This window comes from Elgaria multicarinata, chromosome 11, assembly GCF_023053635.1.
Source record: "Elgaria multicarinata webbii isolate HBS135686 ecotype San Diego chromosome 11, rElgMul1.1.pri, whole genome shotgun sequence".
Lineage (NCBI taxonomy): Eukaryota > Metazoa > Chordata > Lepidosauria > Squamata > Anguidae > Elgaria > Elgaria multicarinata.
Window position 1 is genome coordinate 20,853,501 of NC_086181.1, and position 26,632 is coordinate 20,880,132.

The window sequence follows — 26,632 nt, forward strand, 5'->3', positions numbered from 1 at the left end:
GCACTCAAAAAGGCAAAAAGAAGAAACGCCCACCTCCAAGAAAGTCCAGCTGAGACAAATGTCCCTGGGTGTTGGTGCTTCCACCAGGGGGGTTGGCTTCAGCCTCCGGGAGAGAGATGCTCGCAAGGTTCATCCTTGGTTCATCCACTGGAGGAGACAGAGGGCTGCTCCTTCCTAACAAGAGGCTCCTTCTTAGCAAGAGGCCAGCTGGCCCTCCAATCCAACGTCTTTGTCTCTGTTGCCACTGGTTCTGTGGGCCATGAGCCTGGGTCATGAAGGGAAAAAGAAAGGAAGTGTTGGGAAGGTGGAAGTATGGAATCCTCTCCCCAGAGAGGCTCGCCTTGGGGGTCACTTTATTCTCTTTTTGGTGCCAGGTGAAGACCTCCTGATTTTCCCAGGTTTTTTATGCTTCTGGGTTTAAATATTTAAGCACTTGATGCAAGGGATCAAATACACTACTTCTGTTGATGCTCAGGCATGTGGTAGGCAGCCCCTTGGGTCTTCTTTCATTACCACTGGTGGTTATGAATGAGCACATTTGGCATGGAAGTTTCTTTCAAGGTCCGGTGCCTTGTTCTGAGCCCAATGATGAGGCTTTGTCCCTGGTCAAAAATGGTTTCAGGTGAAGTGGCTGCCTATGAGCTAGCATAGGGGTGCCCCCTACTTAGTCTCTAAGAGTGGGTTTCCCTCCCAGGATGTATCTGGATCAGGGCCATGAAGAGGGATTAACAGCCGCTGTCCCAGGTAATCTCTGTATCTTACCAGAAAGGTGGTGGCTGTCCAGAAGAAACCAACGACACAGGAAATGGCAAAAAGTTCTGGCAGCTCTAAGGGCATTTAACTCAATATCCTGTCCATGTCAATGATATCTGCCAACTGATCTGGGCCCAGCTGGACTCTCTTCCTGATGTCACTCCCGCATCACAAAGGCCTTTTATGAGCTGAAGGAAGCTGGCTTGACCTCACAATGGGGCAGGAACACCTAGGCAACCAACTAGCCCTTCCTCACTACTCTGAGTAGGGGGGATTGATGCAAGACATACACCCTACACACAAAGGTGCGCCCTTTCCTCCAGCTGGAGCTCAAACTGTTCAATACCAGCTAAAATAGCGCAATACCGTGTTTGAGCGGAGGTTGTTGGAGATACTTTGTATGGGCTTCCTTCAAATGATTGGAACTACACAGTGGGAAGTGACACTTGATTTCGTTTATTTCCTTTACTATTTGAAACCTGTAAAGAACAACAAAACTAGCCCTTGGCTCCAACCAGCTTTGCTCACAGGCCATTGAGGAAGACCTTGCGTCGAAACGCGTCTGGCCAATGGAAACAACTTTACTGAGCATTCTTTGTTGAATTGTCTGATGGATTGATTGTATTTTTGCACATGTGATAGAATGCTTTGTATATATTGTTTTTCAACATTGCTATTCCATCTATAAAATCTTTATTTTTAATCTTCCTTAACGTCTTAATTGTCTGTTCTATGAAAGAAAAAGAAACAGCCAAAATGGCCAAAGCGATTGCTAGAGGTTCTGCATAAGACAAGAAGCTTATATTTTTGGGAATGCATGCAACATGGTTATCATTAGAATAATGATCACCTGGACACGGAGAACAATAATCCAAATATGGAAAAGATAATGAGGGATTCTCTAAGTCCCTAAGTATTGTGCATTTTCAGTATTATGATTGCCTGAAAAAGGGCTGATGGATCAAAAGACCAATTTCCACCTTCTCATCAGTTGGATTTACAAGACATTACATGCAAGAATGGTACAGGAGAAACTCAGAACTTACACAACTGTCAAAAGGAATCCCAGACCCTATAATTGAAAGTGTTCTGCTTTATTTTCCTAACTTGATAGAATGAAAAAGGAGTTGTCCCTGTCTCAGGCCACAGCTAGACCTAAGGTTTATTATTTATTTATTTATTACATTTCTATACCACCCAATAGCCAGAGCTCTCTGGGCGGTTCACAAAAATTAAAACCATTCAAAGTATAAAACAACAGTATAAAACCATAATATAAAGTACAATATAAAAGCTCAACCAGATAAAAACAGCAGCAATGCAAAATTACAAATTTAAAACACCAAGTTAAAATGTATTTAAAGATTGTTAAAATGCTGGGAGAATAAAAAGGCCTTCACCTGGCGTCTAAAAGCATATAATGTAGGTGCCAAGCGAACCTCCTTAGGGGATCATCCAGGGTTCGCCCCTGCCTGAGCGCTGAATGTCCTGTGTGTCACCTAGATGAACAGGTTTGACCCCTGGACGATCCAGGGATAAACCTTAGGTCTAGCTATGGCCTCAGTCTTGGCTATTCAGAGTAGAGTAATATCTGTGTTAGTACCAACTAAAATATCACAAAAATCATGACCAATCTTTTGAGTGTTCATTTTTGCATGCAAATTAGTAATATTTTACTTGGTTGTGAGTCTACCATAATGTTTGGCCTCATTTGAATGGTCTAACACATCTACTGTTTCTTGTTCATTTTTTTTTCTGGTTATGTTGCTGTAATACATTTGTTGTTGATGATGATAAATTGATACCCTGCATTTCCCATCCAAAAGGGGGAATTGTTCAAAGTGGCTTTCAAAGTAGCAAGCAGAAAACCCAAATAAATAAAAATTATAAAACAGCTAGCAAAAAAGCCCATCATAGGATAGGTGTAGAGGAGCAGTCTGGTTAGGAGATTAGTGGGTTTTGGCCCCTCTGCCAGGCCGGAAGCTCCTGGCAGTTATCTTTCTCGGAACTTGGAGCTTCCATAGAAGGCTGCAGTTCCGAGAAACATCACTAGAGGGTGCCAGAGGGGAAAAACTATTTCTTGGAACTTGGAACTTCCATAGAAGGCAGCAGTTCCGAGGAATATCCCTAGATGGTGCCAGAGGTCAAAAACTATAATTGGCTTGGAGGAGCAGTCTAGGCTTTTAGATAGATAGATAGATAGATAGATAGATAGATAGATAGATAAGCTATTATTGAAACACACTTCTGAAAAATGAAAAGCAGCAGCAACATACAAACAAACAAAAAAGAACCACAACTAGCAAGTAATAAATACAAAAAAGTAAGAGTCAAATAGTTGTTTAAAGATAAAAGTCTTCAATTGCTAGAAAAACACATATAAATAGCAAGATCACCTAAACTCTTGCTGCAGAGAATTAGACACATGGGGCAGCACTGTATGTGGGGAGCCCATACCACGAGTTCACCAAGGGCTGTTTGGCTGGCTCTGTTCTGGGAACTGGCATGCATGAGCGCTTGGCAAAGCACACTTTCCAGGTCCTCTGGAAAGTGTGCAATTCCCCTGGCACACCATTAGTATGGCCGGGAAAAATTGCACACTTTCTGGAGGCCCCAGAAAGCATGCTTTCCCTCCCTCCCCCTGTGTCAACTGTGGTCATGAGGCTTTCTTAAAACCTTGAATTAAGAGGGCCTTTAAGGCTACAATTCACACATGGAGGGAGGGAGGCAAAGTGCACCTTCTGGGCCTCTGCAAAGTGCACAATTCCCCTGGCATGCCATTAGGGTGGCCAGGGGAATTGCACACTTTTTGAAGGTCCCAGAAAGTGCACTTTGCCTCCTCCCCACATGCAAATTGGGACCTTAAAGGCCCTCATAATCCAAGGATTTAAGAAGGCCTTTAAGGCCATGATTGGCATGGGAGGCGGGGAATGTGATTTTTCCAAGTCTAGGGAAATTTCTTTTGTCTGGGCAGAACTGAGTTCCTCCCTAACCTGCACCCCCTTTGTCCTTTTCCCAGCATTGGGGCAAGAATCCATTGGGTGCAACCACTGGGCCCTGTGAGGGCAAGATGTGGGGGCATTTGCTACCCTTGTGGGCCCAGGCAGATTTTTACCCCAACATTAGTAGAAACAAGCCCCTTGAATTGCACTCAAAAACAAAGTGATGATGTGTGGAGCTAATAAAATAAAGGGTGATATAATCCCCTCTCTTTGCCCCAGTCAAGATCCTAGACCCACCATTCTGCGCTAAGAAAAAACATATCACCACTGTTTCTGGTGAATTTAGGGGGAGCCTCACATGCAGTGTTTTGTAGTAGTCCAATTAAGTATTATCTTATGCATTTAGGATCATGGAAACTCTTCACCATACTAAAGAGTGCACACACACACACACACACACTGTCATATCAGAGTGTACCCCCTTGCAAACAACCACTTCATGCCATTTTGAACAACAGTTTAACATTCAGAAAAGTGGCATCTATACACTATATGCATGCTAGATCAAAGTAATCATATTTGCATTTTGATCAACTTTATAAATTGTATGACTTACCTGTTTTGTTTGAAATCTCCCCTTCTGGACATGGAAGACAATCATAACAGCAAAATGGCATCCCTTCCTTCTTTACCTTTCTATAACCTGAGCAGTTGTCATTACACAAAGAAAGGGGCTGTGACTGATCAGAAATAAAAGGGAATAAAGTTATGGTTTGAAGCAGTTTCACCTTCAGAAAGAATGCAGAGATAGAGGGCTCATCTACACCAAGCAGGATATTGCACTATGAAAGTGGTATGATTACAGATCTCAATTTTGCGATGATGAAATCGAAAGTAAATACAGTTATTAAAAACTTCATGAAGAAAAGCTCACAGTTATTTGATTGTCCTGTTTTCCATTGTTCAAATATTTTAGCATTTTACAATGCTTTTGAATGGCTCCCACCTTGTTAAATATGCTGGGCCATACAATGGCATCCTCAAATATGGTGAACATTTTGTCTTGGGGAACCTTTGGGTCTACCCTTCCAACTTTTACTCTATGAAAGGACTGGTTTGGGAATGTTATCCAGTTTGTAATATCAAATCCAGCTACTATTTCCCCATTTTCATCAAATGAAACCATGGCCACAGCTAGACCTAAGGTTTATCCTGGGATCATCCAGGGTTCACCCCTGCCTGAGCACTGGATCCCCTGTGTGTCACCTAGATGAACAGGTTTAACCCCTGGACGATCCAGGGATAAACCTTAGGTCTAGCTATGGCCCATGTCTCCGGCACTGTTGTTGAATGAGACATGTCTCAGGAAGTGATGGAGCTATTAATGCTATAGAGAAAAATGCTATAGAAGAAAAAGCTATAGAGAAGAAAAAGAAAAATGTGATGCAGATATTTCACATTTCATTGTTAATATTCCATTTAAAATATTTATGCAGGCTAATAATAAACAGTACTAATTAAGGATCTAAAATTTCTATGAGTTGTATTCTAGTAGTAGTAGTAGTAGTAGTAGTAAATACAGTACTATATGCATCATTATGTACATTCCCTTATTCTTCGTCACAACGTAGAGAACTTTGCTGTCTCACTAAGATCATCATCACACAGTTGATTCTCCGCCCATGCATTTGTCGCTCATTACTTCCTCTTTTGGAAGAGGAAGTAAACAATGTACATGTGGCACATTCAGTGGGCCATTTTGATCCCACTGCTTCTCCTGCACACAGCAGGAGATAGCAGCAACTTCTGTCTTCAAAAAGAAGTCAGACTTATTGGGTGGTTTTTTGTGACATGAAGAAGGCTAGAAGGGGCAGGAGGAGCTCAGAGGCAGATGACTTTGTGAGAGGGACCCTCGGAAATCCATAAGTGCCCAGTAACAAGCATGCAATAAAACACTCCTCTGATGGAGCTCTGTTAGACATGCTGGAGTGGGAAAAGATGCATCCACACATTTTTTTCCTGTCTTCGTTCTTCTCCATGGGTCTGATATAGCAGAGCTTGTGGCGGGTTTGGAGGGTGTTGCAGGGCGGGGGAGAGGACAACAGCTCCATGAAATCAGTGGGATGAAAGGATCCAGTTTATATCCAACCTATGTTTGTGCTGCTATTAGAAAGGGATGTAGATTCTCCAGGTGGCAACATGACATCCTTCCCTAGCCAGTCACCATGAGTAAAATCCCATGATGTGAAAAAATGATGCAGAGTCACCTGAGACAGAAGAGAGATGATACATTGGCCTCATCTACACCAAGCAGGATATTGCACTATAAAAGCAGTATATAAAAGCAGGAGCCACACTACTGCTTTATAGCAGTATTGAAGGGCACTGACAACTGTTGGAGCCCATTGACACATACCATATACCTCTTTCATACTGCTATATCCTGCTTGGTGTGCCCCCTGCCTTTTATATACCGCTTTCATAGTGCGATATCCTGCTTGGTGTAGATGAGGCCATTTTTCTTCTTTTCCCCAAGTACTCCAGGGGCTCATCTATACCAAGCAGGATATTCCACTATGAAAGCGGTATATAAAAGGCAGGAGCCACACTAGTGCTTTATAGCGGTATTGAAGTGCCCTGCAGGATCTACACTACTGCTTTATAGTGGTACTGAAGTGCACTGACAACTGTTGGGGCCCATGACACATCTATTAGACCAAGCAGAATATAACATTATGAAAGTGGAATAGTTTTGTTTTTTCTTGTTCCCTTACTGCTGGTTTTCCACTCCCCCATGCCACCTTTCTCCCAACATTCAGACATCAATATATGGTGACTGAATATACTGAGTCCTAATTTAGCTGTTATTGTTTTTTGACAGGCCAAGGGGCTTGTAATCTCTTTATTCAACTATGTTCATTCCAATTCTTATTTTCCCTCTTTTTGCCTTTGGCGTCACTTTTTTTTAATAGAGTTTCACTGTGTATATAACCCACTTTACTGTGTTATCTTATAACACACTCCAGGCACAGCGGGGGAGGGCAATCTGGACTGGGGCCAAAGAATTGGGAAATGGTTAAAGGCCCCCTGCTCCAAACCTAGTGTCTTGATCTGGATCAGGGCCACTGCAATTATTTTATTGTACGAAGGAAAAAAGAGGGGAGAAAGAAAATGTACCTGCTGGCTATGTTTCTGAAGGAATATGTATTTTGAGTCTTATATATGATCTCTTAAAATTATTATTTCAGGTTTAAGTTTTGGTTGTTTTTCTGTTACTGCCACCACTGCTGAACAGCTGTCTAGCATTCAGTGGCCACCGACTGAGCTGTTAAAGTCCCTCCACCCAAAAAGATGTAATGTACTTTCTGATATCCTTCTTCTATGTGGGTGTTCTAATCTTGGCTGTAGATTAGAAATATGTGGAACCATAGATATTCTGATTCATATACTAATCATTATCTGAAATGAATACCTGATAACATACATAAATAAATATTTTAGAAGGAAATCAAGAAACTCAATAGAGGAAGGAAAAAAATTACACAGATCACTCACCCTATTACAACTACAGGCAATAAAATGATGAGGTCAAATATATATGACACTCATTATTTTCTTATCAGATCCAACAGATTGGGCTGAATATGAACAACATTCTTAACAAGCCAGAATTCCATTAACGAAGTAACAGGCTGGATTGGGTTTTCTCAATCACTCCTGCCCTAGCTAGGTATGGATAGCCTGGAGTGGGGGAAGTAAAGGAGATGCTTGAAAAGCCTTATGTTACCTAATGCCACAAGACTCACAAGACTCAAAGTCATCAGATATGAAAAAATCAATCTGCCCCGCACACTCAGGTCCTCTGGGAAGAATCCACTTCAGCTAGCAAAAACTAGATTAACAACTGTTACCCAGAGGACCTTGTCTTCCGCTGCTCCCCGACTGTGGAATGGCCTGCCGGAGGAGATTCGTCAACTTGACAGTCTTTTAGAATTTAATAAAGACTGATCTATTCTGGCAGGCCAATCCAGTGAAATTTTAGAATGTTTTTGGGATGTTTTAAGGGTGTTTTAATCATGTATGCTATGTTTCAATCAGTTTTTAATGTGTTTTATATTCACTATTGTTTCCCACCTTGATCTAAGTGGAGAGGTGGGTAAGAATTATTATTATTATTATTATTATTATTATTATTATTATTATTATTATTGTCAGTGCACGTCAATACTGCTAGCTCCACTCTAGTGATTTGAAGTTTGGACTATACAATATTAAGGGCTCCACATATGGTTTGGTGGAGCCCTACCTGCCTTTAGATTGAGCTCGGGATGGCACCAGGGGTTATTTATTACATTTATATACTGCCCCATAGTTGAAGCTCTCTATGAATAGTCTGTGGAGGAGAAGAAATTATTGCTAATTCCATAATTATCAGGGAGATTATCAGCTACTTGAGGTTACAGGCTCTTTCCGTGTCATTGAAGAGAGAAACATATTCATATCTCAGCTGAAATCTTGCCTGATTCTCAGTGGAGCAGCAAGAGATGCATGGACTTGTATCTCTCATCACACACACACACACACACACACACACACACACACACACACAGAGAGAGAGAGAGAGAGAGATTGGAATCACCAGATCCCATTGGAATTTGGTGTTCCCCAAAGCATGAGACATTCTCTGCCAATGTTCATCCCAATGCACTTCCTACTTGTGAATAACTGTTTTCAAGCCTGCATTTTAGGAATGGGGAAAAGTGGTGAACATATTTTGGCTTTTTCTACCAGCCTGAAAATGAGGGCTGGTCATTGCTGACTCCCTGTGTGTCCAAATGACGCACACAGACTCCTGGGGACAGTGGGGACAAGCATGGGTTTTCCCAGGGATAAATAATCCCTTTGAAAATCTTATTCTTCCCACTTTTGTGCCAATTTCATAGTGTTATATCCTGCTTGGTGTAGAAGTGTCATGATCCCCAACAGTTGTCAGGGCACTTTAGTACCACTACAAAGCAGTAGTGTAGATCATGCAGTGCACTTCTATACTGCTTTAAAGCTGTAGTGTGGCTCCTGCCTTTTATATACTGCTTTCATAATGCTTCCATAGTGGAATATCCTGCTTGGTGTAGATGAACCCCATATCCGTGATAGTTCCCTGTTTATAGAACATTTTCATGACCACTGTGAATCAAGCCTTCCCATACTCTGTTATTCAAGCAGTGTAATAGAACCTTGGTAGCTGTCACCTATACATTTATCTCTCTGTTTCTGCCTAGAGTAATGTATTCATGTCCTTCCAGAACGATATGTCCTGCATAGAGTTTTTTTCAGAGCAGTTTGGACTTCTTGGTTCCTCAAAGTGTAGATCAAAGGGTTTAAGACTGGAGTAACTACAGTGTACAATAGAGTGATGCTCATCTCCCTTTCAGAAGACTCACCAGCAGAGCCAAACATGTAGTTGACAATAACTGGAACATACAAAAGAGCCACAACTGTCAAGTGAGAAGCACAAGTAGAGAAGGCTTTCCATCGGCTTTGGGGCGACTGGACTTTGAAGAAGAGGAAGGAAATTATGTAGAGGTAGGAGAGGAGAGTGAGGAAGAAGGAACCCAGAGCAATGCAACTGGTGACTACATTAAGAAGGGTGAGGTTGAGGGCAATGCTACTGCAAGCCAATTTTAGCAGAGGCTTGATGTCACAGAAAAAGTGCTCGATAACATTAGGGCCACAGAACCATAATTGGGAGGTCGCCACTGTGTGCATCAAGGCATGGAAAAAACCAGCAGTCCAGGTAGCCCCAGCCAGCATAAGGCAAGCCAATTTACTCATGATGAGGGTGTAACGAAGGGGATTACATATAGCTACATAGCGGTCATATGCCATGACACCCAGGAGCATGCCCTCACTACTGCCCAGGAAGTGGAAGAAGTGAAGCTGAGTAAAGCAATCAATAAAGGAAATAGACTGGTGCTGCATTAGGAAGCCACTCAGCATCTTGGGAATGATAACTGTAGAGCAGCATATGTCCAGAAAAGAAAGGTTTCCTAGGAAAAAATACATGGGGGTGTGGAGGCGTGGCTCAGCCAGGACTAAGAGCAAAATGGCCCCATTTCCCACCACACAGGCCATGTAGAGCAGCAGGAAAAGTATGAAGAACACGTGTTTCTGTCCACTGTCATTTGTCAGTCCCAAGAGGATAAATTCATGCATCTTTGTCTGGTTTTCCATCTCTGTGTAAACAGAAAACAAAACAAAACAAAATGATCAGTGATTTCACAATGGAGTAGAACATTTTTTGAAGGAGAACATGTTTGGGTAATGGATATGAAACCTTGAAGCCAGTTGCTCTATGAAACTTGTTTTTCTTCCTATTTTTTATTTTTGTTAAGAGAAAAAAAATAGTATCATATAGACAAAAAGAAATAAGAATAAGAAAGAAGGTCTATGTAAAATATGATGTTCTTATTACAGAAAAAAGAAAGAGCTTAGAGTGTAGAATGTAGATGTGAGTGCTATCATTCCAATAAGTCATTCCAAAAGGATTGGGGGTGAGTATGAGCCAGTTTTATTTTAGAAATACCATTGTGTTGTCATACTAAATAAACAAACATGGTTTGTAAAAAATGTATCTATTGCAGGTGAAAGGAAGGGGGAATTGAAGAGACATTATATTGGGCAAAACATTTATACTTTATACTGTTAGTTTTATAACTTTATACTGTTAGTTTTACCCTACCCTGTGCCTGCTTACCCTACCCTGTGCCTGTTGGCGTTCTCTTCCCCTCGTTATTGTTTTACTATGATTTTATTAGATTGAAAGCCTAAGCGGCAGGGCCTTGCTATTTACTGTTTTACTCTGTACAGCACCATGTACATTGATGGTGCTATATAAATAAATAAATAAATAAATAAATAAATAAATAAATAAATAATTCTCTGTCTCCTGAGTGGCATCTGAAAGATTGCCACCCCCAGGACTAACCCCTTTTGGGAAGGGAAGGCCTTCCCATGTCACCCCCAGCCTAGGCCACAAAACACTTGGCGAGGTGAGTTGAATCAGCCTCACATGTAACCCTTATCCTCCCACTGGGGCAGCAAACCCTCAGTGGAAAGGCCTCAGGCATCACCTGTCACCAAACACTGATCAGCATCACCAATCAGTGTGCCCTCCCCTAACAGCCTGCAAGCAAATCAGACTACAAGCAAATATGACCAAATTAACCTAATGCCAAAACACAATCTTCCCAAAGACACTATCTCCCCACTTACAATGTAAAGTAGGCCAAAACACACACACAGCCATAGCCAATTAGAATATGAGCCAAAAAATCCTACTTAGCCCCCAATAGAGCGACCAGATGAACCCACACTGCATACAGGGAGAGAAGGAACCACAAAAGAAGAGGCTGAGGGAGCTGGGGACAGCGGGCTAATAATGCCTCAGCTGCCCCCCCCCCCAGGTCAGTGCTGCACGCAGATCGTCCAATCGCAATCTGGTATGTCTCCTCATTCCCCTCCCGCCCGCAATAGCCTCCCTGCAGCCGGGCAAGCCGGAAGTGGGGGAAGGGCATTTTCACACCTAGGCAAAAATGACTTGAGTACTTCTACCTTCTTTCCATCACTTCAAACAGCAGACCTCCTTTTTGCTCCAAACTTACCCATATATGATCTTTTTTCTTGTATAAGTATCCCTCACAAGCCTCAGAACACTGTCAACATCAGAATAAAAGACTTGAAAATATGTACTGGGCAAAAATGAGGAGACGAAGAACTGCTCTGGGAAAGGGTCTTGAGAACTGCAACCTCAAGACACTCCAAGTGTCTCAAGGCAGTGGTGCCACCTGATAGACCCAGCTTCTCTATTTTGACCTAACCTCTTCCATGCAAGGTGCAGGCAGGATTAGGGTGATGATATTTTGGAAACCAAACAGGAGGACAACATGGTCGGCCCCCAAGGGTGTGTGTCTAGCACCAAGGGGGCGTGCCAACCCAAACATAGCCTTGGTCACATGTCTGATTTTACAGCACACATTTAAGACAAATCTGTTCTACAAAATAATTTTAAAACCTCAATTTTTAAAAAATTCCTAAAAAATCAATGGATGAGTGGATCTGTTTCAAATTTGGTATGGCTAAAGCTCTACCTAAAACCTATCATGGTGCAAAGTTTCATCTCTTTATCTTTAAAAATGACTATTTCAAAAATAATAATTTGAAAGCCTCAATTATTAAAAAATTCCTAAAAAATCAATGGATGAACGGATCTGTTTTAAATTTGGTATGACTAAACCCTTCCTAAGAGCTACCATCATGCCAAGTTTCATGTCTTTATCTTATAAAATGATGGAGTTATAAGCATTTTTGTTAATTCCCATTAAAGCTGCTCTTTGGCTGGGGAAGATTGGAAAAATCCGGATTTCCCCTCCCCCTCCCGGATTTGTCACCAAAACCCAGACAAATCCGGTCATATGGTCACCCTAGGCAGGATCTACACTACTGCTTTATAATGGTATTGAAGTAAACTGACAACTGTTTGGGCTCATTGACACATTCCATATATTGTTTACACACTGTTTTCAAACTATTTTCAAAGTGTTATATCCTGCTTGGTGTTGATCTGGCCTGGGCCATTCTCCACAAAACCATCCCCACGTCTTTGCATGGAAAAAGTTGGTTCCATGCATGTGTGATATCTGTGCATGTGCAACAAAAATAAGGAAGGCCTCATCTCACCCTCACACAGTATATCAACACAGTATGCCAGTGCAGAAGCAATCATGTAGGTTATACTTAGGTTCCCCTTTCCCCCTTTTTTTGGGGGGAGGCAGGGTAATGACTCCCCATCCTGCAACAAACCACTCTGAAGAGCATGGGTCTGAAATTAAATTTGATAGCACTATGGCTTGCATATCCTTTATCATTCTCATCTCATCAGAGAATTTGCTTTTCAGCCACACTGTCTTCCTAAGATATTGACTCTCACTTTTTTCTTCTTCTTCTCCTCGCTGGAATAGTTTGTGGCTATGCATTCACATTTCATTTTGCAGAGCACAGTGGCTCCTCCCTTAATTAATAATAGTAATAATAAATTTATTTCTCACCCTTCCTCTCCATTTTGATCGAGGTGGGGAACAACAATGTGAACAACATATGGGGAACAACATAGCCCATAAATGGGCTATGTTTATTATTTAGCATATATACTGAATACAAAATGGCAGCCAAAATATTAAGAAAAGTAATGTATTTTCTAATGTAATACAAGTCCTAGATGATGTAAAATACATGAAGTTTAGCTACCCCCTCTATAATATGCATCCACTATTGGTTCCATTGTACACTCCAAAAAGAAATATTTGGCCCAGTTTCTGCAGCTCTTACCTGGATAGACTGCATTCTTCTTTCAAGAATCTCTCTCTCTCTCTATATATATATATATACAGAGAGAGAGAAAGAGAGATCACAGTGAGACAGTATCAGCTGAATTCCATGGTTTTCTGTATACTTTGAGAACACTCATTTATCACATCTATTATTAACACGATTAGCCTCTCACTGGGAGGAAAAAATCTTTAGAGATTATTTGAGCCCTGGGATACACAGTATCCAGAAGTCAATTGAGAATTCTTATTGTTTTGAACACATACATGATTGATTAGAGCTCTGGGGAGATGGTTGTTATTAAATTGTTTAGGCTTTAAAAATATTATTATAATAACACATCTAGAGCAAGAGAGAAACCCTTGGTCTTCTTGACTGAGTACAAAACAAATAGAAACAAATGCAGTAATACATTCTATCTAGGTTAACACATTCCATGCATGAGTCTCTTCCTTTTGACTGGTGTTATTAGATTCCAAGGTAGTGTTACTTGAGTGAATATAGAAAGTGATGTCTTATATACATCTTGGAAAAAAGTGCTTGCCATTACCTTTTTAAAAATCATTCCAGTTCATATGTATTTAGAACTGATTTAAAAATACTTAATGAACAGTTTGAAATGGGTCCTACATTTCCCATCTGGCCCGGGCCTATTACCAGCTTTGCCCGGCCCTGGCTGCTAAGGCGTTACGTTCTGAGAGATTGTAAATATTATAATATAGTCCACTCTAATTTAATTTGGCTATTTCTACTGCATGTACTATCTACTGAGGAAAGGCACTTGTCCCTATTGAGATGGACTCATATATGATTAAGTATTTTTGAAACCTAAGGAAGAACTTAGTTGTTATGATTAAATAGTCCAATTTATAATAGCTAATGTTAGCAAGATAGGACAGACCATTAGATACTTTTATTTTTCCTCCTTATTAATTGACCCTTGTTGTTTAGCTCAGGCTTCAGCAAAATAATGTAGCATTTTGGGGAAAAAATGCAAAATAATAATCCAGCACTGGAGGCTATGATGGAGAAGATCTCCACAGCCACCATGAATTTTCCCTTGGTACTCAGGTAAGATGGAACAAAAGTTAGCCAAACACTGCAAAACACCAACATACTGAAGGTAATGAATTTGGCTTCATTGAAACTGTCAGGTAACTTCCTGGCTAGGAAGGCTACAGTGAAGCTGACAATGGACAGTAAACCCAGGAAACCTAGTACACAGAAAAACATGGCTGCCGACCCTTCATTACATTGAAATATAATTTCTTCAACCGTTGCATTCATTACAAAATCTGGGAATGGAGGAGAAGTTGCAAGCCACAGAGTACCAATTGTCACTTGAATAAAGGAGCAGGAAACAACAATGGTGATGGCAAGTTGCTTCCCCACCCATTTCTTCATCTTGGATCCTGGCTTGGTGGACATGAATGCTAGAACCACAAGGATGGTTTTGGCCAACACACAAGAAACAGCCACGGAGAAGATGACACCAAAAGCAGTCTGTCGAAAGAGACACAACACTTTCTGTGGCTGGCCAATGAACAGAAATGTGCAAAGGAAGCAGAGCAGGAGGGAGATGAGAAGAATGTAGGTCAGGTCCCGATTATTTGCTTTGACTATGGGAGTGTCTTGGTGCTTAATGAAGGTCCAAAACACCAAAGCTGTGATGAAAGACAAGGAAAGAGAAAATATAGTCAAACTTCTTCCTAGAGGTTCTTCATAAGACAGGAAGCTGATCTTTTTGGGAATGCATGCATCATGGTCACTGTTAGAATACTGATCTTCTGGACACTGAAAACACTCATCCATATCTGAAAAAAGAAAATTTGGGTTTCTTTGCATTGAAGCTGTAATGTGATACATTTCATTATTTTAAATGTCTGAATGAGGACTGCTAGATCAAGATCTGGAAGTCTATTTTCTATCTTCTCAGTTGCCCCATTCAGACAACACACTAAACCAAGCAGCATGGTTTAGCATGTTGTCTGAACGGGGGCAATGTTAACTAGTCATAGTTGGACAACACATTTACTAGGATCTCCTAAAAAATAATAATTCACAAAATAGTGTCATTTTCAGATTTGCTAACTATTTTGTAATATGTCAGTTTATCCTAGTAAAGGACTATATAAATCCCAGTCAGATGAGGTGATATATAGTCAAGGCACACACAGACATCATTAGTTAGAGGGATTTTTAAACTCTAGAGAAATGTGTGTCTATATACCATGCAGACTGGATCCCAGCAAATTTTGAGCAAATTGTATATCTTACCAGTATGGTTTGAAATTTTCTCTGCTGGACATGGGAGACAATCATAGCAGCAATATGGCATCCCTTCCTTCTTTGCCTTTCTATAACCCAAACAGCAGTGTTCATTACACAAAGAAATGGGTTGTGACTGATCAGAAAGGATAGAGAAGAATATTGTAACTTTCATTTTGATGTTGCTTTGTTTTAGAGTTCGCATGCACTGGCAATTCAACAGTAAGGAAATGGGTTCATAATGTCAGAGTATGGTGACAATACTTCTAGAGAGGAACGTTAGAACCTCTGGCAATGACTGAGGTCTTTGAAAGATATAATGAGTGGCCATAGCATTCTAAGGTAATATTGCTTCAGTGTTTTGCTGTGTGACAATGTAGGTTGCAAACCATTGTTTGAATTGAAAGAATTCTGTTCTTTCCACCCAACCTGGATTTTTGGGTGGGTTGGTTGGGGCAAACTTGCATCTAGTCCAACACTGGAGCACTGCAGAGCATACAGGATCAAATGTACACTCATGTTTCTTGATACTGGCCAGGAGTGGAGCCAGCAAGAGCTGGAGGAGCCATCATTGTGCCTAGCAGGTCCTCTTTGCCATCGACCTAGGCATCTATGTAGGCATACCAAGACTGAAATGAAGAGAGCATTGTGTCCAGGTGGCCTAGCAACACAGTTCTTCTGGGGCATTGTGATAGTTTCCCATAGAGTGGGAGGTATATGTAGACTGCCAAATCAGATCAGTACTGTATCTGGTAGGTCAGGGTCACCCTAAGTTGATGTCGAGATAGCTGCATGGCTGACAATTGAACTATTTGAGTGTCCCACAAAGTTAGCCATCATATTTCAGGTATGTTATATTTAAAGTTGACAAAGTTACAGCCCTGATTTACCCAATAATTAGAAGCTCATCTCCCCACACCCAAGTTGTTGTGCACAATGCAGACTGGACCTTTGAAAAGAGGAGTGGTTACATATTGAAATGCAAATGGCACCTACCTGGTTAAACCAGTTGGGCCATACAATGTCATCATCCCAAATGGTAAACACTTTGCCTGGGAGAGACTTTGCACCTATCCTTCCGACTTTTACTCTAAGAAAGGACTGGTTTGGGAAAGTGACCCAGTTTATAATGTCAAATCCAGTTACTAATTCTCCATTTTGGTCGAAGGAAAGCCCTTCTCCTGCACTGTTGTTAAATGAAATACTCCTCAAAACTTTCAGGAGCTAAATAGATGGAAAAGCAAAAGGTATATCATTTATCACTGTTGAGTGCTTTGGTTTATGGTCTCATTAAAGGTGTTAAGTAGCATTAGCAATTAGTAGAAGTAGTACAACTAAACAGCAACATCTTTTGGGGGGGGGACATTTTACAGCTTTTTTATTATTTGAAAATCCTGTTGGATCACAGATGACAGAGGGACTAAAAGAATGTTTGTGCATACCTAGGAAAGTAAAAAAGGAGGGAGGAAGAATATCAGAATGAAGCTGGGTTGAGAGTTTATTTGAGCTATCTGGAAATCCTTCCATTTTGAATTTTGGTGCAAATTTGGTTGAAACGTTGCCTAACAACAAGTTTACATGCATATTTTGTTGTTGATGATAATCAGATTTTGGCTGTTTTCATACTCTCCTACTGTTTCAATATTATTTTATGAACATAAGAAGTGCCATGCTGGATCAAACTCGTCCAGCATGCCATTCACACAGTAGCTAACCAGCTGTCAATCAGGGACCAACAAAGCAGGACATGGTGCAACAGCACCCTCCCACCCATGTGTCCTAGCAACTGGTTTCTTCTATTTCTTTTTTCCCCTTGACTGATCACAATCCAGCTAGGATCATATTCTGTGAATGCTATCAGTTTGGCTACATGATGATGTCACAGAGGATAGAAAAAGCCAATTCAGAGCGAAGACAGTGGACCTAATGCACTAAGCCATAGTTAGGCTGCTAACCCTTTTGCAGCAAATGATTAGTGAGCATGTTTAAACTGTGGTTATGTAGCCACCATGGTTAGGAATGTTTCACATGATGTGCTAAGCCATAACGTTTAGCGCAAAATGCTTAGCCACCATCACTTAATGTGTCATCTGAACAGGATCGATCAGTGATTCCTACATCAAATTGTCTTCACTCTGAATTGATGGTCACTCATGCCTCCTTTGAATCACCCAATGCCCAACAATGTCAAATGTAGTGGGACCTTGGCCTCTTTATGTATCTGTCTTTTCTGACTATATCCTTATTCTAAACTAACTCCATTTAGATGACCTGAGACATTTTACATCACTTGCCTTAAGAAGTAATTCTGTCAGTTCACTTTGGGCTCATCTACACCAAGCAGGATATTGCACTATGAAAGCAGTAGGAAAGCGGTATATAAAAGGCAGGAGCCAAACTACTGCTTAATAGCAGTAATGAAGTGCACTGCAGTATTTATACTACTGCTTTACAGTGGTACTGAAGTGCACTGACAACTGTTGGGGCCCATGACACATCTACACCAAGCAGGATATAACACTATGAAAGTGGTAGGAAAGCGGCATATGGCATGTGTCATCGGTCCCAACAGCTGTCATTGTTAAGATGTCAGTGCACTTCAATACCACTATAAAGCAGTAGTGTGGCTCCTGCATTTTATATACCACTTCATTACCACTTCCATAGTGCAATATCCTGCTTGGTGTAGATGAACCCTTAGAATACTTTAAATCCTCCTAGTAGCTTCTATAAGAGGCATGTGACACAAAATATTACATAACAACCACAGTTACATGCAGGCATTTCTTGACACTAGTATAGACTCTATATATAATAGAGAGAGAATTTTCTATATCAGGCATGTATCCGTGTTTATCTCCTCAGGGTATTACCTGCCATGGCTGCAGATTCAAAAGCTCTTGTCTCCTTTCATCTGTCATTGCCCTGTGGTTTAACTTCGATGTATGCATGACATGCAATGCATGAGCCACAGCATAGATTGCATTATAGATGCTGTAGCTGTGGGCAGTGGTGCTCATTTCAAAGACAGACCCAGGTAGCGTCCCTAGCTTTTCTTCCCCAGTGCAGCTTTCCTCAGTCTTCTCTACCGTGGAGTTAGGGATCAAACAGCTAAATACTTGTTCCCAGAAATCTTTGATAAAGCCATCTTCTTTTTCCAGGATTGGGTTTTTCATCTGAATAAATGTCTGCAATCCCACCAGCTCCTTTTTCTGACTTACAAAGCATAAGGAGCCATGCATGAAGTCTATATCCCAAATACGTTGAAAGGGAATTGATGTAAAATCCATCTGGCCTGTCATAACCCAGACTTTCCCTATTTCCTTCTGTGGACTTTCATCAATTTCTGACATCCGGAGCAACATTCTCAACATAATTAGCGTCTCAGTTTCACCGTATATAACCAACACCCTAGCAGTGTTTTTCACGACGCGCTCATAAGATTCAAATTGCTCATTGATCCTGTTAGGGTTCTCAGCGGAAAAAGACAGTTTGAGGAATCTTTCTATGAAAGCAAAGCAGATGCCATGCTGGGAAAATCTCGGAAGCACATTCTGTACAAAACGCTCTGCATTTTCATCGTCATGGCAGATCACCCCAATCCACGTCCACTTGAAGTGCAGCAGTAACTGGATAATCCCCTCATATTGATGGATCTCATTTGGGAACATCCGTTGAAAGAAAACTGCTTGGGTTTTATTATTCATCACTGGAGCAGAACCATAGGTGAACTAAAAAACGAAAAGAAAAAGTCGGCTTCAAAACAAAATATATTTGTCTTTGCCCAAGTGTGTGCCTATGAGCACTTTGAAAATTCTGATGCTTATCCTCCAAATGTACACATTTAATTTAAATATTTCCCATTGCCTTTCAACAGGACAAATCAAAAATAAAACAACACCATAAAAAAAATAAAAATCAGCAAATCAAAACCCACTCGCATTGGCTGCCTGTGTGTTTCCGACCCGGATTCAAGGTGCTGGTTTTAACCTATAAAGCCTTACCTGGTTTCAGACCACAATACCTGATGGAATTCCTCTCCTGACATAAACCTACCTGTACACTACACTCAACATCTAAGGTCCTCTTCTGAGTGGTGGCCCCCAACTATGGAATGATCTCCCCAATGAGGCTCGCCTGGTGCCAACATTGCTATCTTTTGGGCACCAGGTCAACACTTTTCTCTTCTTCCAGGCATTTAATAGCATATTTTGAGTTTTTTAACTGATCCCTGGATAGTTGGTATATAGTCTGTTTTTATGCTTTTAAATTTTGTATATTCATTTTAAATGTTCAATGTTTTTCATCTTTGTAAACAGCCCAGAGAGCTTTGGCTACAGGACAGTATATAAATTATCATCATCATCATCATCATCATCATCATCATCATCATCATCATCTATGCTAAAGTATAAAGATAACGTTAAAACAACTAAAAAGCATTTTAAAAGGTGACTATGAAAATAAGTTTTTTAACAACTTTCTGCCCCAAAAAGCTGAGAGAGACCAGGGGCCAATTGTAAGCCAAGAAGGAGAGCATTCTATGGTTTGGAAGTAGCATGACAGAAAGCCCCAAGAAATTAGACTCTGAGTGATGATGTCCTCCATAAGGCTTCTCCTGCAGAGCTTAATAACCAGACAGGTTAGTGCCTTAGAAAGCCAGATGGTGAATTATATAGATCAATCCAGCTGCCTATATTTTGAACTCCTCTTAGAGGCGTAGCTATGGGGACCGTTTTGATAAGCACCTTTCAAAATTTACTACCACACCACTTCGATGGAAGCCTGGCAAGGAGGCTTGATATTTAGACAGCACTTATCTGCAGAGAGGCCTGCAAAACAGGCAGTTACTTACTTACCTGGTATATTTCATGGTGTACCAGACCAAGAGAGATTGTGTATTTGTGGGAAATCAGTTTGGGAAGATCTGGCATATTATATCTTCAAATGTTAATTATACACTAACATTAGAGCCCATTATTTAGATCCCCCTTTTTTTTTTAAAATGACATTTTGGGATGTAAAGAAGAAATTGGATTTCTGCTACAAGCAACTAACCAATATGTAGTTTGGAGGGTTGCTTCATTTGCAGTAAAGGCTGCTAAACATAGGGAGAAATATGTAAACTCCATTGCTGTAAATTGTTAGGGAGATTCCGAAATATGATAAATGCATTCTGATACAAGTTTATAATGTTATATATTTTATAAATAAAGCTTATTTTAGGAATATGTTTTAATCTCAATCATTTTAATGACTGATTTTAACCAGCAGTATATGTTTTAACCTTAATTATTTTAACGACTAACTCTTATTGATGATCACTGTATTACAAACTCATATAATCTTTGGCCATCACTAGACCTAAGGTTTATCCCAGGATTGTCCTGGGGTCAAACCTGTTCATCTAAGTGCCACACAGGGCATCCAGCGCAAAGGCAGGGACGAACCTGGGATGATCCTGGGATAAACCTTAGGTCTAGCTATGGCCTTTGTTTCTCAGTTGTGGCTGCTATGGTCCAAGGACTAACACAATAGATGTTATTGATTGACTGATTACTTATCTGTTCATTATTTTTTTTATAAATCACCTTCCTGTCCTAATAGGCAATGAACTAAGCTTTAAAAGAAATAGCAACATACTAAACTTTAGAAAATCTCTACATTAGTGGAAAACCACACTGCTTTACTGGGGCTACCCCTCTGTGTGATTGTGATGGGCTACATTTCACAGGTGAACAGTGGTAACCACGTGGTTTGAATTGCCGACCACAAGGTTTGTAATTGAAAACTTCCCCTCCTTTCAGAGCTCACAGTCTTCAATAGTACAACACCATCTATTGGCTCCTTTGAAGTACACCTTTGATGTTTGGTGTTGGGAAAACCCTTGCTATTTCAAGGGACTAGAATATCTCATGGGTTTTTGAGAGTGAGATTTCTGGAGGAAGACACAGGAGATGTCCTGGAGGTTGACAATGCCATTTAAAGGACCCGTAAACTTTTGTGATTGGCCAATCATGAACATGTCATATGCTACTAGTGTAGAGACACTCATAAACAGAGCTGGCTTTTCAAATGCATCAGAGAGCAGAATCAGGGTGTTTTAAACAGAAGAGTGGTCATATGCCCTACTTTATAGTGGGCAGTCCACTGTTTGATGGGTTACCAGGGGGCAGTCCTCTACTTGTAGCCATGTTCTGAAGGGCTCCATTCCAAGTTAGTCTGTGGCTCAGTGCAAGCCTGAGGAAGAAAAATGTTTGCAAACCACCCAACAACTCATAGTTGCTTCAGAATAATCTTCTCTCCTCACAAATTACTCATAACTTTGGGCATTTCAAGAACCCTCCCCTTAACTACTTGTTTTCTCACATATTGTAGATGGTTGGTTTTTTGCTGTTGTTGTTTTAATCATTTTTTTAAAAAAAGAAAACACACACACAATTATTGTGAACAGAATTAAGAAAGAATCCAGTTCACAATATGTTAAACACATGAGTTACTTTGGTTGAAGCCTACCTCATTTTGCTAATATTCAATATAACATTTGAGATAATCTATTGCAGTTTTCTCTCCTTTATCCTAACCTAGTATAATGTTGCTGTCCCAAAATATCAATACAGATCCTATTTAGACCACATGCTAAGCCATGGTTAGGCCACTAAAGCTTTTGGAGCAACCCCTTTTTCCGCCCTGATTGTACATCTTGGGTAGGAACAGGCTTTTGCAGGCAGGGAAGAGGGGAAAAGGATGCTGCACATGCCACACTCATGTGTAAAGCATGAGGCATGGGTGGAGCTAGCCTATAAAGGCAAGCCTTGTGCCCATCACAGCCTCTTATACTTTCCAGTTCCCACCCTCCTGTCCTATAACTAGTATGGGACTAGCCAGTTGCAAAAAGTGGAGTGTGGAAATAACGAGGCAACACAAAATAGCTGGGTTTAGACTGGGCCACATTATATATATATATATATATATATAGAGAGAGAGAGAGAGAGAGAGAGAGAGAGAGAGAGAGAGAGAGAGGGGTAACCTAAGTGGACATCAGAACTTCAGCGGCCAACAGCCAATAACTGCTAGGGCGAGCAATTCCTGGGCTTAGGGTGGTGGCAGTCGTATCACCACCCCCTGGCTCCCCCTTTCAGGGTGGGAGACCTTCTGGTGTCACTCCTCCCCGTGATGCTAGCCTCCGGGTGAGTGAGAAAGGTTGGCCTCAGCTGGGCTGCTAGCTTCACAGTTGGTGAGCCTCAGGCGTTTACCCCTCACCGTTAGGTGCCTTGGAATGCTCACCAATCCTCGTGATGTGAAGATGTCTGCTTCCCTGCCCACAAATGTGGCTGAATTGGAATAATTAAATTGAAATAACCAATCAACTTATTTAATACTGCCCACCTGTCTTGCAGTGTGAAGTAGGTGAAAAAACTCACCACCTTAACCGTAGGTCTTGAGTAAAAAAAATCTACTTGGTCTCCTAAGGACAACCAGAATAACCCCACACTGCCAACAGGGAAGGGAGGGAGGGAGCCACTTTTTGAAGAAGGACGAGGGAGGGGGTGAGCGTTCTTATATAGGCTCCCCCCTCCTCTCGCTCCAGTGGCACCACATGAGTAGGGTGACCAACTGTCAGGATTTCCCCGGATTTGTCCTGGTTTTTGTTCTTTCCATGGCGTCAGGGGGGATTTTCTATAATTTTCAATAATGTCCTGGAATGACACACCTTCCCCTTTAAGGCTGCCATTAGCATGGCAGGAGGGAGTGACATGCTTTCTTGAGGCACATCATTCCCCCACCCCGAGCTCCAATTGAGGTCTTAAAGGGGAAAGTGGGTCATTCGTGGACATTATAGAAAAGGCCCCAATTGGAGTGGATGGTGGTGGTGCAGAATGAAATCCTTTCCCCTCCTCCACTCCAATCGGGTTCCTTAAGGTGGCGGGGGAATAACATACTTTCTGCAGGACTCAGAAAGCTGCTTCCCCACACACACACTAGGTGTCCTCTTTTTTGGTTTCCCAAATATGGTCACCCTACACATGAGGCTAACCAATATGTGGCCTCCACGCCTCTCAGCCACCCCCACCTGCAACAGCCCTATCACACCCAAGCTTTGCTGGGCGTTGGTTTAAGGCATCTATGTCCTTTGGAGTGGGGGGTGAGTAGGAATTTTACTTGCCACGGATCAGCTCTGACATACAGTTTTGTTTTTTTTTTTGGTTTTTTTGCCTACTCCATTGGAAAGTTCTGAGGCCTGTCCTTCAGGGGTTGTGTAGCTCTCGAGTCAGGATATGGCATACCTTTGGGGACCTTCCTGTCTCACCTACTCAGAGTTCTGCAGTACTGGGTGGGGGTGACACAGGGTGCTTTCCACCCAGTCACACTCATGTAGCTTAAGAAAGGAGCCGGGTTTTACTCCACTCCTGGCTTGGCTGAGTGGCTCACCCATAATGCAAACTAGTTGCCTGGAAAAAGGAGTAATTAGATTCCCACACTCTCACATGCAGATCCAGGAGGGGGTGAATTACCAACAATAGCAATACGGATCAGAAAAACAGCAGTAAAGCAGGAAACCAAAAACAAACAAGAGAGACAGCTGTACTGGTTGTTCCCAATTTTGATGTGTGTCTTTATCAATGGAAAATTTTGATGTGTGTCTTTATCAATGGAAAATTTTGATGAGTGTCTTTATCAATGGAAAATTTTGATGAGTGTCTTTATCAATGGAAAATTTTGATGTGTGTCTTTATCAATGGAAAAAATCTTAGAGGCTTTTCAGGAGGATTTCCACTCCCTTTCTTCAGAAATTGTGTTAAACTGTTATTCAATTTTATTTTTAATGTGAATGTTTATGCAGATTATTATTATTATTATTATTATTATTATTATTATTATTATTATTATTTTTAAAAAAATCAAAACTACAGATTAGTAAGGAAACATTATGCATTATCACAAAAGTGGATGTTTGGGAAATAGACAGTTCCAACCATTCCTACCTGAGAAAATTTACAGATAATGTTCTACATTCTCATATTGTTGCCTCAGTGCATGAATAGAAGAATAGTCATGAATTGTTTTATTTTCCCATAAACCCAATGAGACAAATCTGTTATTTCAGAGGATTTAAACTATTTGTGTCCCTTGATTTCAACCATGCCATCTCCAAACAACATAATCTTAAAGGCAAGAGACCTGTGAATGGCTTGTTAAACTCCTGCGATCCATGCATAGGTCTTACCTGGGGAATCTTGTACATGCAAAGCATGGTTGCCATGTGAAGACAGACATCAGAGTTCGGTCCCCCAATTACTGCTGCCAATTTATCTTGGATGTCACATTTGTAGTTAGGGATGAACCTGCCCCGTGTGGAAAGAAGGTCCATTGAAGCAAGATAGGTCCAGCTTGCACTGAAATGGCTATTATAGATGTGGAAGCCTAGGGTGATGTTTGGTAAGATTTCAGGATTTTCATTGATCTCTTTCACAGCAAATGCCATGGCTAGGATATGCTGGTAGTTCTGAGACAGTATCCTGGCATAAGAATTAATTGCATCACACACTATATTGATTTCAGAATATGCCATTTGCTACATCTCAATTCAATATATATTTAATAAACACATTGTAGTGAAGAGTCTATAAGGTCCTAAGCTAGGGAATTATAAAGTATTCTTAAACTTAAACCTTTTCTTTAATTCAATTGGATTATTATATATCTGAAATATTATGCACTGAATTGAGACCTAGACATATTTAGAGAAGATCCTTTGATTTCAGTGGGTCTACTTTATGTATAACTAAGTCTAGATTCCACCCAATTTATTTAAAGGTAAAAATGCTTGGGTTGAGAGAGAAGGTTCATGTAAACCAAGCAGCATATTCCACTATGAAAGTGGTATATAAAAGGCAGGAGCCATACTACTGCTTTATAGGGGTGTTGAAGTGCACTGCAGGATTCACACTACTGCTTTATAGTGATACTGAAGTGCACTCACAACTGTTCGGGCCCGTGACACATCTACACCAAGCTGGATATAACACTATGAAAGTGGTATGAAAGTGCTATATGGTATGTGTCAATGGGCCCATCATTTGTCAGTGCACTTCAATACCACTTTAAAGCAGTAGTGTGGTTCACGCCTTTTATTTACCACTTTCATACTGCCTTCATAGTAGAATATCCTGCTTGGTGTGGATGAACACAGAGAGAGACTTTCTGCAAAGAAAAAAAAATGAGGCAGTCTCAGACATTCACAGCACAAATAGAATTAAAGACTATCTCAATGAACACACTACTTAAGATATTATCTAGAGAGAGATATAACATATTTTAAAATTCCAGCTCCTTACACAACATCATCGAAGACATCTTGAGATGGACAATTTTCAAAAGAGAAAGTATTAGACAATATGTGGGCCTGAGAAATAATGCCACCAATGGTGAGTTCTCCTGACACATAATACTTGTGAAAACTAGGAAGGGGGTTGCTGATTTTGCATTTACTCTTGCACTTCAGCTGAGGTACCATCACCAATATCAACACCACAAATATCATCATCTTGCTCTATCATCTATCTATCTTTATGTCTGTCTATCTATCCATCCATCTATTTGTCTATATCAGTTCACGTGTACCCAGTTTGTGACTCAGTAGTACAGCTTGACTTAAATGGTTGACAGACAGAGCTATGTCTGTGTCTAGCTCCATTCTGACTGGCACATGAGATATTAATAACAACTTTCATATCTTGCTTAATAGTTTTGCTAGTGGCCACTGGGATGCTGCAAGGACACAGACAACTAATAGACATAATTATGGTTATTTTGATAATGACAAGGAAGGTAATCAATGAATGAAGTGTAGGTTTTATGTAAAATTACAGTGAAAAAAACCATTGATTATCACTTCTCATCAGGAGTCTTTTCTGGTCCACTGGAGTCAGACACTAAGGGACATACAGGCTTGTACTGGATCACAGACAGATCCCCAATGAGTAGGAATGGGGCTCATATTAGAAATAAGGGAACACAAAAATTGACACCTTACAGTTAAAAAACTGTGAAATGTTTTTAGTTGGCTCAGACCCATAGAGGTCTAGAATGGATTTGCCCTTTGAAGGTAGTGGACATTCTTTTGTTAGAATTTTTTTAAGTAGATGCTGGATGACCTCTTATCAGGGATGCTACAACTATGGATTTCTTGCATCAGCACTATGTTGGCCTAAGTTACCATTGAGGTTCCTTCCAACTCCATGATTCTAAATTGTGGTGATTCTGTAATATCTCATGTTTAA

The 26,632-nt window shown here is 40.8% G+C and overlaps 2 protein-coding genes across 2 annotated transcripts; both read right to left on the reverse strand.

The window, feature by feature from the left end:
• Nucleotides 1-8,984: 8,984 nt before the first annotated feature.
• LOC134405313 (olfactory receptor 12D1-like) lies at nucleotides 8,985-9,926 on the reverse strand. Its single transcript, XM_063136555.1, has one exon. It carries the CDS (start codon nucleotides 9,924-9,926, stop codon nucleotides 8,985-8,987), a length of 942 nt encoding a protein of 313 aa, XP_062992625.1.
• A 4,056-nt stretch (nucleotides 9,927-13,982) lies between these two features.
• On the reverse strand, nucleotides 13,983-25,896 carry LOC134405314 (vomeronasal type-2 receptor 26-like). Its single transcript, XM_063136556.1, has 6 exons — nucleotides 25,688-25,896; nucleotides 24,577-24,868; nucleotides 18,221-19,078; nucleotides 16,344-16,571; nucleotides 15,357-15,483; nucleotides 13,983-14,893 (listed from the first exon to the last, which is right to left on the reverse strand). The coding sequence occupies exons 1-6, from the start codon at nucleotides 25,894-25,896 to the stop codon at nucleotides 13,983-13,985; spliced, it is 2,625 nt and encodes an 874-aa protein (XP_062992626.1).
• Nucleotides 25,897-26,632: the final 736 nt, after the last annotated feature.

Excerpts from the sequence above, each read along its gene's own strand:
- LOC134405313 (XM_063136555.1), bottom strand. The coding sequence starts at position 9,926 with ATGGAAAACCAGACAAAGATGCATGAATTTATCCTCTTGGGACTGACA.
- LOC134405314 (XM_063136556.1), bottom strand. The coding sequence starts at position 25,896 with ATGATGATATTTGTGGTGTTGATATTGGTGATGGTACCTCAGCTGAAG. Across the intron at positions 24,869-25,687 it reads GATGTCTTCGATGATGTTGT|GATACTGTCTCAGAACTACC; the intron begins GTAAGGAGCTGG and ends TTCTTATGCCAG. Across the intron at positions 19,079-24,576 it reads GCATGTACAAGATTCCCCAG|TTCACCTATGGTTCTGCTCC; the intron begins GTAAGACCTATG and ends TTCGTTTTTTAG.